This window comes from Acipenser ruthenus, chromosome 13, assembly GCF_902713425.1.
Source record: "Acipenser ruthenus chromosome 13, fAciRut3.2 maternal haplotype, whole genome shotgun sequence".
In the NCBI taxonomy this organism is placed as follows: Eukaryota; Metazoa; Chordata; class Actinopteri; order Acipenseriformes; family Acipenseridae; genus Acipenser; species Acipenser ruthenus.
The window spans coordinates 7,026,140-7,038,309 of NC_081201.1; the positions used below are offsets into that span (position 1 = coordinate 7,026,140).

Genomic DNA, 12,170 nt, shown 5'->3' on the forward strand with positions numbered 1-12,170 from the left:
CAGGTTTTAAAAACGGAATTTTAATGATCAAATCACAAGCAGCTCCCTCTCAAAAAACAGCAGATTTAAGAACTGAGTGTTTTGGGAAATGTACAACTGTAGGCACTTAAATTAAATGCTGCAGGGTAATAGAATTTGGTAAATAGACCAAATTTGCTTAAAGAGAACAGCAACCAGCTCGCATAGAGTGTAAATAAGTTGCAACTGCACCATCTGCTGGAAAAGATCAGCACAATACCAAGGACAAAATATACATATGCTCTCAGGAAATGGAATTGCCCAACCCAGAATTAACGGTGGGGGTAATAAACCAGTTAGATTTGTTACATGTCAGTCAAGCTTTCCAAATACAGATATTGTTGTCACCTACAAAATTACAATGTATAGGCTCCACTAACATGAGTAGTAATAACCTTTTAAAAAATTAGGCAAAACTAACTTTTTACATTAAAAAACTAATTACATTAGCAAACATATTAAACATTACTGCATTTAAACCACAACAGTCTAAGCACATACAGAATCACATGCTTCTAACGGACTTCCAACACGCATGTCTTTTTCCTCAATCCTGTTTAATAGGAACAGTTTGATGTCTGTGCCTTGGAATATCTGTTAAAAGCCCATTGTAAAAATAATAAATAAACCCAACTACCAAAATCTGGCCTGGGACTTCATTCACTCAGCTTGTGTATTTCACACTGTAAACCAGAATCTTTAAAAAAAAATATGTTTGGGTCTCATCCATGTGTGGACAGTGGGAAGATGTAGCCATACTGCAATTTAAAATGAAACATGACTTCACTGTGAGGAAGCCCGGTCATCTATATCCACCACGCAGCGTGAAAGGGTCTGCGTTGCTTGGTCCAGCCACCTGACCCGGCTCTGGAATATCTGCAGGTCAGGAAATACAATGCAGGATTTAGAGCTGTATACAAATCTGATTACTTGCTGCACACTGTTTAAAACAGCAGCCGGCAGGTTTGCTGTACTATAAAACTACACTGAAATGCAAGAACACTTCTTATGGTTGCAATGCAGCTTAACTGCTCTGGTCTTTTTACACTGTCCATAATGACAAAGTATTCTTGGTAAACTTCAAAAGCATACTATTGGGAACAACATGCAATGACTGGGATATGGCTATCATAGCATCATGTGCACAGAAATAGCCATCAGTGTGACTATATTGTGTTCCACTGTGTGCATCTCATCTAAAAGATGTAAGCCTTTGTGAAAACAAATAGACAGGTTTATAACAGTGCCTCCTATGAAACAAGGTTAAATGCTGTTAGGTGCAAATACTATTTTTTCCAGCATTTTAGGCAGGCATGGAAATAACTCAGATTGCATAGCAGTTTCACTCATTCCTGATTTTAATATGTGCTTGATTAGTCCCAGAGTACAGGTAACAAGCTCAGGTGTGTCTTATTAAACTCATTGTAAAATTCAAAACGGATCCAAACTGCTATGCAACAAGGGTCTTATTTCCATTCCTGTTAGCGAACTGATCGAATGACGTTATCTGAAGCTCCATGATGACCTTGCTCAAGTGGACACCCCTGCAGCTCTGACTTACCTCCTCTGTTCCACTCGTTTGGCTGACTGAACCCATTTTCTTTGGAGACGGGCACAGACGGACCCTTCAGGAACATCATTCCACCTTTCTCCCCCTTACTGTCATTAAGAAAATGGGCAAGCATCCCATAGAGGAGAGGTCTGTGGAGAACAAACAGCATTCTGTAATTCACAAGTCTTGTGGGTTTCAGTCCACTGCTAACATAACATTTACAATTCAAGTGAAATTTAATTTCAGATAATAATACAACTACCACTTATAATAATAACTAGCATACTGGACACAGACCTGCCCAAATTCTCTGCATTCCTTAGATAATGTTGAGTGAGATATTTCATGTTTAATTCAGGCTCCCAGGCTGTCTCATGAGCAGGCATTGAAAAAAGAATTATAGCTGAAACTTTTGTCACTGAAAAGTTTTTTAGTATTTCAAAATTAAAGAAAGCAATACTTACACAGACTTGGAGCTGGGGTCTTCCACCACATTCAGCTCATTCGCCATGAACTGTCTGTCCAGAGGCACCACGGGCTGACCAGACTCTGCAGGGGGGGTTTACAAATATCATTATTATAAATCATCTCAGACCACTTACAGACAGCAGTCTTGGATTTCTATAGGGTCTCTTCAGAGAAGCCGATTACATGATAAGTCCCACTAATAAAAATGATGCTAACTTATTTTTGCAATGAGGTTCACGAAGCAGGTTTATAATTATTGGCAGTTTGGTTCATCCAGATTATCTGTTTCCTTGTGATACGCGAGATGTGTTCAAATGTATTTAAAGAAGAAACCGTTTTAACAAACCGCTCAATTCCTTGTGGTCAAAGACAGATCTCTTTTGTAGAGGTCACTTACAATTAAGTCTCACATCAAAACCTGGAATGCTTCAAACCGACTTCACACAGTAATGCTGAATGTCCCTCGTGGGTCAGTCAGTCTGCCCTCTCCCTCCCTCTTACCTGCAGTCAGCACGGAGCCGGTGTAGCGGTACTTGTTAAACTCCAGGTACTCGCGGATCAGCTCGTTGATGAGCAGGTTCTCGTGGGATAGAGCGGGTCTCGACTCGCTCTGGTCGTCCAGCGCGTTAAAAACCTCGGCTCTGATTCGGGCTTTCAGCTGTCCCAGGACGCCTCTCGACTGCAGCGTCTCCTTTAACGCTGGCGAGGTGGAAACAATAACATCAATTTAGGGGGTTCGCGGAAAACGTTTTTTTTTTTTTTTACTGTTACTGTAAGGAAAATATTAATAACAAAAATTGTATTTAAGAGTTTGATCCATAAGTTAGCCCCACTGCTGCAGAAATAACTAGTGGTACAACACAAAGTATATGCGTCCCCATAGCTACAAAATATATTCGGGAGATCTAAACGAAGTTAATTGACAACTAGTAAGGTCTATTTTGAGATCAAGTAAGATACTATTAAATAACTAATGCAGGCAAGTTAATTTTTTTATTATTATTATTTTTTAAATTATCGCTTTCACTTACCAGACTTCAGCTCTGCTATGGTCGCCATCGTTACTAACTGCCACAACCGAGGTTAATGGTTAAACTTGATGGGTTATTGACACGCCAAACAGCCAGTAACATGACTAGGAAAAAGTGTCACAAAACAAAAAAACATTTGGTCTGATAGACACGCCTTTTATGGGTGGCCTTAAAATAATATGCAATTTGTAATTGGTCCACAGCAAACTATGGACACACCCATCTCGATTAAAAAGGACTCGAAACATTTCCAGTCAGCAGTGGATTTTCTAGATGAAAGGAGCACGTTACGTGGTTTCACGTGCTGTGTCAGTTAGCAAAGTAAAACATTATTATTAAACATTATCGTTATCTTAATTTCTAAATTCCAGGTGTCAGTTTTAGCCGCTGTTATAACTAATCTGTCCACCCTGAACAGTGAATTAAAAAATATATACAATACAATGTATATATGTTACATTTAATAAAAAGGCAGATGTGTTTTAATATTTGCCATCATGTCTTCTTCAAGTAACAATAGCTAAAAATGGTTGTCAAAGTATTTTTGTTATAGCCTGTATGAGGTGTTCAATAGAATTAAATAACTGAAAAACAGTACATTTTCTTGTGGAGTAAAACATATATTGTAAAACTGAATTTCTGCTTAATTTTGTTCGTGTCCTTGAGCTGCTTGGTTACTGCAGTCATTCAGAGGAATAGTGCACAGTATTAAAGAACAACCCTTTATAAAGAATACAGAATACAATCATTCATTTTAAGAAATACAAAACAGCCACAGAACCAACACCTTCTGCAGTAGGAGCAGCATGACAAAGGTATTATAAAGCAGTACTCGGAAAGTACTACAGTATCACAGAAGTACTATAGTATTCTATAGAATCTCAAAAATCCTATAGGGCTTTTACTATAGTATTCTATAGTAATTGTACTATAGAATTCGATAGAAAAATGTCATATGGGTACCGTTAGTTCATTCACTAAGATACCCTCCATTTACACTGAATACATTTTTAGCTGCTAGGTGGCGCACATGCTTCAAAATGCATTAAGCTGTTAAATGTCTTAATGCTTAAAAAGCATGTTTTAAACAACCCTTCATTATATATTATGTCTCCAAAAACTGGTACGAAGAAGAACAAAATTAAGATGTCTGTATTATTTCTTACATGCCATATTATTTATTATTTTGTTACTGGTTGTCGTTGCTTTGCGTGAGATAACGCTATATTTCTTATTCATGTAATTGTGGCAGTTTTCCATTCTGTACACAATTTCTAATCCTTTTTTAATTCTTTTTTTTAAATGCAAATACAAACAAACATACATACAAACATACACATGTCGAAGGTATAGGCCAAATATTATCATCAAAATTATATATATATATATATATATATATATATATATATATATATATATATATATATATATATATGTATACATACACACACATAGATACATAAAAAGGTCTTGAAGTAAAGTTTAAAAAAAATAGATACAAGGGGTTAAGTTAAATTATATTTTTTAAATAAAGACACCGTTTTTGCGATTTAAGAGATCTACAATAATTAATTCAGCCTGTAAGTGTAAAAAAATACTTGTTTCTTTAAAATAAATTTGATTTATGAAAGTAGAATTTAGCCAAAAGTATGATCAAATTTACAATGAATAGGATATCTTTGTTTTCATGTTTAAAAGAGACAATTATATGCACAGATTGTAGATCAATAGTTACATTCAAATGAGTGCGGATAAAAAGACAAATATCTGACCAAAATTTCCTGATAGAAGCTACATAAGGCTGATACATCAGGGTTATATTTACTAAATGTTTAATTAGTAGGGTAAATCTTATGTAAAATATTAAAACTAACTTCTCCGTGTTATTAGTACAGTATTTGAGAGGGAGGGACCACAATATCTTCTAACCCTAGTTTGGTTGGAGCTCCAATCGTGACAGTGAGAGCGAGTACACCGGTAATCAGCAGCACAGCTCCCCCTAGCTGCCCTTGAGTAAATGCTGCTATGTTAGCACACACAATCTCTCACTCACTGGAAAGACTGGTTATGAAACTGGACCAGCACAACATTTTGCTTTGCTCACAGCCTTTAAAACTGAAATACCATTGCTGTCAATGGGGCTCGATGACTTCTGCAGCCTCGACGGTTCCGATCCATTTTGGGTAAGTGTTTCCCTGGTTTATTTATGCGAATAGTTCATTTTCTTTGTGTTTTCTAGTGACATCATGATGCTATAACGGTATACTAGGCCATGCCGTGCAAGGTATCACTGTAGCTCAGCCTGACGATTATTCGTAAAACTACCGGTGTCAGAAATGCAGCAGCATTACTTAGATCTGGTTACAATTAGACGTAATATACATATATTGATTTTTAAATTTAATCATAACGAAGTCTGGTGTTTGTGATTTTTTTTTCCGATTGCATTTTAAAGTACCGGTTTGGGACAATTAAAAAATACGTGTTTGTATTCTTCATTTCAAGAGAGAAAAGACTATAAACTATTTAGTGTGTATTAGTAGTTGTATTTCTTTTCAAGGGAAAAAAATCTCTGAACGAATATGTAGGTAACGTCAGTTCCATATGAACTGGATATTGTTTTTTTGAGTCATACGGCAGCAATTACTTAAACCATGTCAAAGTTGTGGTTTAGATTAGATGTATCACACAATAATGGTTTTGTGTTATTATAAGTTACAAAAAAAAAGACTACAGCAAAACACACCAAGACACGTACAGTACAAAGTGTATTAAATAATGTGGAGTTTAATAAAATGTAATGACCTCGTCATGTGATAGTTACTCACTGTGTCTGCAGCTGACCTGACTGTATGCATTTTGGGCTGACTCGCTTGTGATGAAATAAATGAAGAAAAAAGAAAACGCTGAGGTCACGACGAGTTATCGTGACTTGGCGTTTTCACGGATCTATATACAGACAGTAAAGAGACCGCACCACGCAAATCGAGTGTTTTCTTCACAATAGGTAACTGCGCTTTAGCAGTCGCCAGAAAAGAATTGCATGCATCAATATATTACATGTCATTTTTCATTGACAAAACATTGAAAACACCTGCGATATGAAGCACCCTGTTATGTAAATTGTCCAACCCTTACATTTCCATAAACAAAACCGCAGAGTGCATGTGGTTTAATAATACAGGCTGTACATTAAGAAAAACAACACCGTTTTCAATAGGGAAAGTCTCCAGAGTGATGATGTGATTCAAGAGAGCAGACCTCCCAATTAAAATAAATAAATACACGCTATGGTGTAGCCCTAACTCCCTTAGTGTTCTAAAGCTGTTGCATCAGACCATTAAAACAGACACGCCAGAAGCAAAATGTTATCCTCTGTGACAATGCAGATTTCCTAGGAATACTGAGCTTGCGAGGATAAAGGTTTATTTAAAACATGGTAATATCGTGCTACTTGCAGGAGTATAAACCTTACTAGTTTTATTTAGACTACATGCAGTTCCCTAAGTTAAATGTATGAGTAGTTTTATTGTGTTCATGTTGGAACCTGGAATTACAAAGCAAAGAGGAATGTGCTCTGGTTGTATTTGCATCTAATCTCCATGTTAGATGCGCTCAGACAGAACCAGGACTCTTGTGTTGAGTGTGGTAAAGTGCTGCTGCGCCTGTAGACAGATTCAGTGCTGCTTTAGAAAGTAAGCTGGGGGCTGAATTTGTTTTTATCAAGTGCTGTTCATAAAGGCGAGCCGAGAAATATGATTGTACAGTAGTAGGAAGTGATCTGACTCCAAGCTGACCATGAAATGTTAATAAATTATTCTGAAGGGTTGATGGTTTCATTTTTAAACAAAGAGACTAACTCCGGAAAAAACTTGGATCCTCTGATAAGACCCATGACCATGGTAAATGATCATTATCCTTTTTTTCTTTCTTTTTTTTTAAACCTAAAATCATGTTCTGGATTGCAGGGTATGCCCAGTGTTTGCTTTTGATAATCCCATATTGAATACCTGTGTGTCCCTTGATATTTAGAACTATTAAAAAAAGTTTTAGTTTCTACACTTCAGTTAATGAGGACAAGGCTTATACCTGGGAATAATGTTTGTTTATTCATTTTTTTAAATAACTCTCTGTCCCAGCAAATACATGATCAGCATGTTACCCTTCAGCAGTTTGGCAAGCTAATCTAGCCGTAACCTAGAAGTAAATAGGATTTGCCCAGCCTGTGTTGTGGCACCTTGTGACAGGACAGTCATTAAGGCTTTGTGTTAAATGAGGTCAGACACACTAAATGTCTCCCAGTCCCTCTATGTTGTACCTTCTCTGCAGTTAGATAACCTTTTATAATGTCTGTTACTCATTTGATGTGTAGGAGGAGGCAATGTGGTCCAGTGGTTGAAGTCCAGGGCTTGTAACCAGAAGGTCACCGGTTCAAATCCCACCTCTGCCACTGAATGACTCACTGTGTGACCCTGAGCAAGTCAATTAACCTCCTTGTGCTGGCGCTGTATAAAAATAAATATATTATTATATTGCTGTAGATGGCAATTCTGATAAAGCACTACACAATCTAAAAATATCAGATTCCATATCTGAAAAAACAAAAAAACAAATAACAGAAATATAACAAAGTATTCTTCTACAATCAGCTCTCCTTTTGGTTTGCAGTGGGAAGCAAGGTACGCATGCGTTAACGGCGTAAAACGGATATTCTGTTTACCATGGAAACGCGGAATATGAAAAGAATGAGAGAATTCTGCCTGCATGTATACAGAGCATTCGGAATATTCTAGTATTCCAAATACTTAATATTCAGAAACTTGTGCCATGTAAATGAATTCCAGTCCCTCTATGTTGTTCCTACTCTACTGTTAGATAACCTCTTTATAATGTCTGTTGCTCCTTTGATGTGTACTGTAGATGGCAATTCTGATAAAGCACTCGGGTTACCCATTTTGTGCAATAAAACTTACAAAAAACAGCAGTACAAAAACAAAATCAATCATAAGAAATCCACATCTTTCTATTCTGCATCTTTAACATGTGATTCTTCTGAAGTTCTGGAATGACAAGGCATTAGATTACTGATGAAACCGGTTGTCTTGTAATGTCTGCTGAGAGCCCCAGACTCTACTTGTCTCCAGCGTGACTGTTTTACATTGTTAGATATCTAAGAAACCATGGCTGCAGTGTGAGTATTAAGAGGAAATAACAGAAACAAAACCACAATTGTAAAACGAGACTCTGAAGAAGGCACAGTACTAGAATAATACTAAAATTGCCTGTGCTTTTGTTGAGTGAAACAGGAAGTTCCTCTCCCCGCACGCACAGCTCTTATGAAGAGGAATGTTAATCGGATCAGCACTGCACACTTGTCCCTAAATTACCTAATACACTCTACTGTAGTTTACTGGCAGTAATATATAAAGAACAACTAAAATAAAAACTAGCGGTGGTCCTGAAATGAATCGAGCCAGGCAGGTGTTTCACATAGTCAGTCCTACGTACTTTGTGAAAACACAGTAAAACACTGGTGAGGAGAGAGACTGTGGAGGGAGTACACCCTCGCTGTACTCTTCAGTCTCTTGTTGTCTCCGCTAAATTTATTTTTATTCAGTCGAGGGGCAGGCTAACTAACTCCCTTGTGTTCTAAAGCTGTTGCATCAGACCATTTAAACACACGCGAGAAGCGAAATGTTCTCCTGTGACAAAGCCATGCAAGTGCCCAATGGAAATTTCTTAGGCATACTGAGCTTGTGTGGATAAAGGTCTATTTAAAACATGGTAACATGACCAGGGCAGGTCAGTGTGCTATATCGTGCTGCTTGCAGCGGTATAAACATGTGTTAAATAGAACCCTAAAGCTTGGTCTGTATCCATTAAGAGACATTAGACTAGATCTATAAAACTTTTTCTCCAGTGCAAAGTTTACTTCACTTTTTATGCTATATAATTAATTGTGTTTTGAAGCTAGACTTAAACTACACATCTGGGTTTAGACTACATGCAGTTCCCTAAGTTAAATGTATGAGTAGTTTTATTGTGTTCATGTTGGAACCTGGAATTACAAAGCAAAGAGGAATATGCTCTGGTTGTATTTGCATCTAATCTCCATGTTAGATGCGCTCAGACAGAACCAGGACTCTTGTGTTGAGTGTGGTAAAGTGCTGCTGCGCCTGTAGACAGATTCATTGCTGCTTTAGAAAGTAAGCTGGGGGCTGAATTTGTTTTTATCAAGTGCTCTTCATAAAGGCGAGCCGAGAAATGTAATTGTACAGTAGCAGGAAGTGATCTGACTCCAAGCTGACCATGAAATGTTAATAAATTATTCTGAGGGGTTGATTTCATTTTTAAACAGAGACTAACCCCCGAAAACCCTTGTTACCCTTCAGCAGGTTGGCAAGCTAATCTAGCTGTAACCTAGAAATAAATAGGATTTGCCCAGCCTGTGCTGTGGCACCTTGTGACAGGACAGTCATTAAGGCTTTGTGTTAAACAAGGCCAGACACACTCGGCCCCCAGGCCCTCTGTTCAAACCACTAGGCCACACATCTCTCAGTCCCTCTATGTTGTACCTACTCTACTGTTAGATAACCTCTTTATAATGTCTGTTGCTCCTTTGATGTGTACTGTAGATGGCAATTCTGATAAAGCACTCGGGTTACCCATTTTGTGCAACAAAACTTACAAAAAACAGCAGTACAAAAACAAAACCAATCATAAGAAATCCACATCTTTCGATTCTGCATCTTTAACATGTGATTCTTCTGAAGTTCTGGAATGACAAGGCATTAGATTACTGATGAAACCGGTTGTCTTGTAATGTCTGCTGAGAGCCCCAGACTCTACTCACCTCCAGCGTGACTGTTTTACATTGTTTGATATCTAAGAAACCATGGCTGCAGTGTGAGTATTAAGAGGAAATAACAGAAACAAAACCACAATTGTAAAACGAGACTCTGAAGAAGGCACAGTACTAGAATAATACTAAAATTGCCTGTGCTTTTGTTGAGTGAAACAGGAAGTTCCTCTCCCCGCACGCACAGCTCTTATGAAGAGGAATGTTAATCGGATCAGCACTGCACACCTGTCCCTAAATTCACTAATACACTCTACTGTAGTTTACTGGCAGTACTATATATATAAAGAACAACTAAAAAAAAAACTTTCCATTCACCTATGAAAAACATTATGGGGTATATGTAAGTAAAGCGCAAATAATTGCGAATGCAAATTTCAAATTGCATTACACTGCGCCCTATCTAAGCTTAAGAGCAATGCAAATTACTCAACACGCACCAATAATGATCCACAATTATGATAATGAGGGTCTCAATGAGCGCATCGGCCTATTCAGCAGCTGCACTTGCAGAGTTAGGAGTACAGAGAGCAGTAGTTGCTATATGACATTTGTGGAGTACGAAAATACAAACCAAAAAAATAATAATGTCATTGGAAGGGCAGCAAAGTCCTTTTGGCGCACGAAAAAGAAACATTTTCTGAGAAGGAGCTGAGAGTCCTTACGGCTGGGGTCACTCAGCATGAGTTGTTTGGAAATGATATGTATTGGCCTACTCTTTTTAGCATGACATCAAGAAATGTGCCTAGCACTGTGGATTGGGCTATCCCTCCAGACATTCCAACTGCGGTCTGAAAGGAACCAGAGGCTACGTAGTGCAGAGAACACAGCACATCACATTATAATGCTTGCGCCCGCTTAGTATCCAGATCCTGCCCAATTCCATGCTCTTTTCTTCATTTGAGCGCATTTCAATATAATTGTAATGGATTAATGATAGCAAATTTGATAGTGGGTAGAGAACGGCAGGTCAACACCATTCTTTACATATGCTTCATTCTTAGCGGCCGGTAAAGTCAGACTTTACGGCTGTTAAACACGATTTATGGCAGCATTGTATGGGGGTTTTGCACCTGCAAATCGCTTTGCGCGTATCCTTAAATCTACCCCTTTGAATCTAAAGATACAGAATGCCTATAATAAATATGAGAAGAGGAACAGCTCCAGGGGGATCATTATTTAGGATAATAAAGTGGAGTGGTGCCACAAGCAGAGCAGGCTTAACTGTTGGTTTGCTGTGTTCCACCCTACCTATATGTTTATGCTCTGGTATTTATTTCTTGTATTTATATTCCATAGACTGTGCTTGATTTGCTGCTAAGGTGCTTTGCATTACTCGACCAACAAGTTTTGACTTCTCGTTCTTGCTGAAAGTATTTATATTGAAGTAATAATTAATTTGTTTATGGTTGATCTGTGCTTGCGATGTTCTATAGAATTGAATCTCTCTCTCTGTCCCTTTGCTGAGCAGGATTGGAACCGGACATGGTACACCCCCAACCCAGACCTGACCCAGTGTTTCCAGAACACAGTGCTGGTGTGGGTCCCCTGTATCTACCTCTGGGTGTGCGCACCTTTCTATTACCTATACCTCCACAGCCATAACCGTGGGTACATCCGCATGTCCCATCTCAACAGGGCCAAAACTGTGAGTATAATACAACACAACTGACAACCACGGTATATCTACCACATTCTTATTTTATATAAATGCCTTGAAACTCCTCTACTGTTGTATAAACACAGACACACGGGTATACTACAACTTCCTACATGTTGAGAAACTGCAGAAGCTTTTGGCATACATTAAAGAATTAATAGGAATAAAGTTAAACGTGACTCTGTAGAGTGGATCAAAATCCAACTGGCAGTTTACAAATAAACGAAACACCATAAAACTCTACGGTTAGTAGCAGTAGAACTCAGAGAGGCGCTTGGGGTGGTAGGAATGTCATTACCCACACAAGACAGGAAATCAGTAAGAATTACAGGCATTACTGTGTTCAATCTTCTATAGCTAATGGGTACTGTCAGTGCATAATCTGGTCATGTGACCCTTGAACTAAGATACATTTAAATTGCTTTTTGATTCTGCAGGTTTTCGGGTTCTTGCTGTGGATTATCTGCTGGGCAGATGTTTTCTACTCTTTCTGGGAAAGAAGCCAGGGTATTTCCAAAGCGCCCGTCTACTTGGTCAACCCCACGCTGCTGGGAATCACAATGGTAAGGGAGATTTGTTTTT

General features: G+C 38.2%; 2 protein-coding genes across 5 annotated transcripts in view; one reads left to right on the plus strand and one right to left on the minus strand.

Moving 5' to 3' along the window:
* Nucleotides 1–5,912, minus strand: LOC117418581 (centrosomal protein 20-like). Of its 2 annotated transcripts, XM_059035592.1 has the most exons (6): nt 5,898–5,912; nt 3,070–3,173; nt 2,540–2,737; nt 2,035–2,119; nt 1,580–1,719; nt 1–894 (listed from the first exon to the last, which is right to left on the minus strand). In XM_059035592.1, the coding sequence occupies exons 2-6, from the start codon at nt 3,095–3,097 to the stop codon at nt 821–823; spliced, it is 525 nt and encodes a 174-aa protein (XP_058891575.1). In that variant the 5' UTR covers nt 3,098–3,173; nt 5,898–5,912; the 3' UTR covers nt 1–820. The 2 variants fall into 2 exon arrangements, with proteins under 2 accessions (XP_058891575.1, XP_033887651.2); XM_034031760.3 differs by lacking the exon at nt 5,898–5,912 and having other exon boundaries at nt 3,070–3,214.
* LOC117418189 (multidrug resistance-associated protein 1-like) overlaps nt 5,023–12,170 on the plus strand; it is a 24,801-nt gene continuing 17,653 nt past the window's right edge. For all 3 annotated transcript variants that reach the window (XM_059035589.1, XM_059035590.1, XM_034030881.3), the window contains exons 1-3: nt 5,023–5,252; nt 11,400–11,576; nt 12,026–12,151. In XM_059035589.1, coding sequence (XP_058891572.1) covers nt 5,205–5,252; nt 11,400–11,576; nt 12,026–12,151 — 351 coding nt within the window. In that variant the 5' untranslated portion in view covers nt 5,023–5,204. The remainder of the gene's footprint in view (nt 5,253–11,399; nt 11,577–12,025; nt 12,152–12,170) is intronic.

Excerpts from the sequence above, each read along its gene's own strand:
- LOC117418581 (XM_059035592.1), bottom strand. The coding sequence starts at position 3,097 with ATGGCGACCATAGCAGAGCTGAAGTCTG. Across the intron at positions 2,120-2,539 it reads CGGCTCCGTGCTGACTGCAG|AGTCTGGTCAGCCCGTGGTG; the intron begins GTAAGAGGGAGG and ends CCCCCCCTGCAG. Across the intron at positions 895-1,579 it reads AAACGAGTGGAACAGAGGAG|ATATTCCAGAGCCGGGTCAG; the intron begins GTAAGTCAGAGC and ends CCTGACCTGCAG.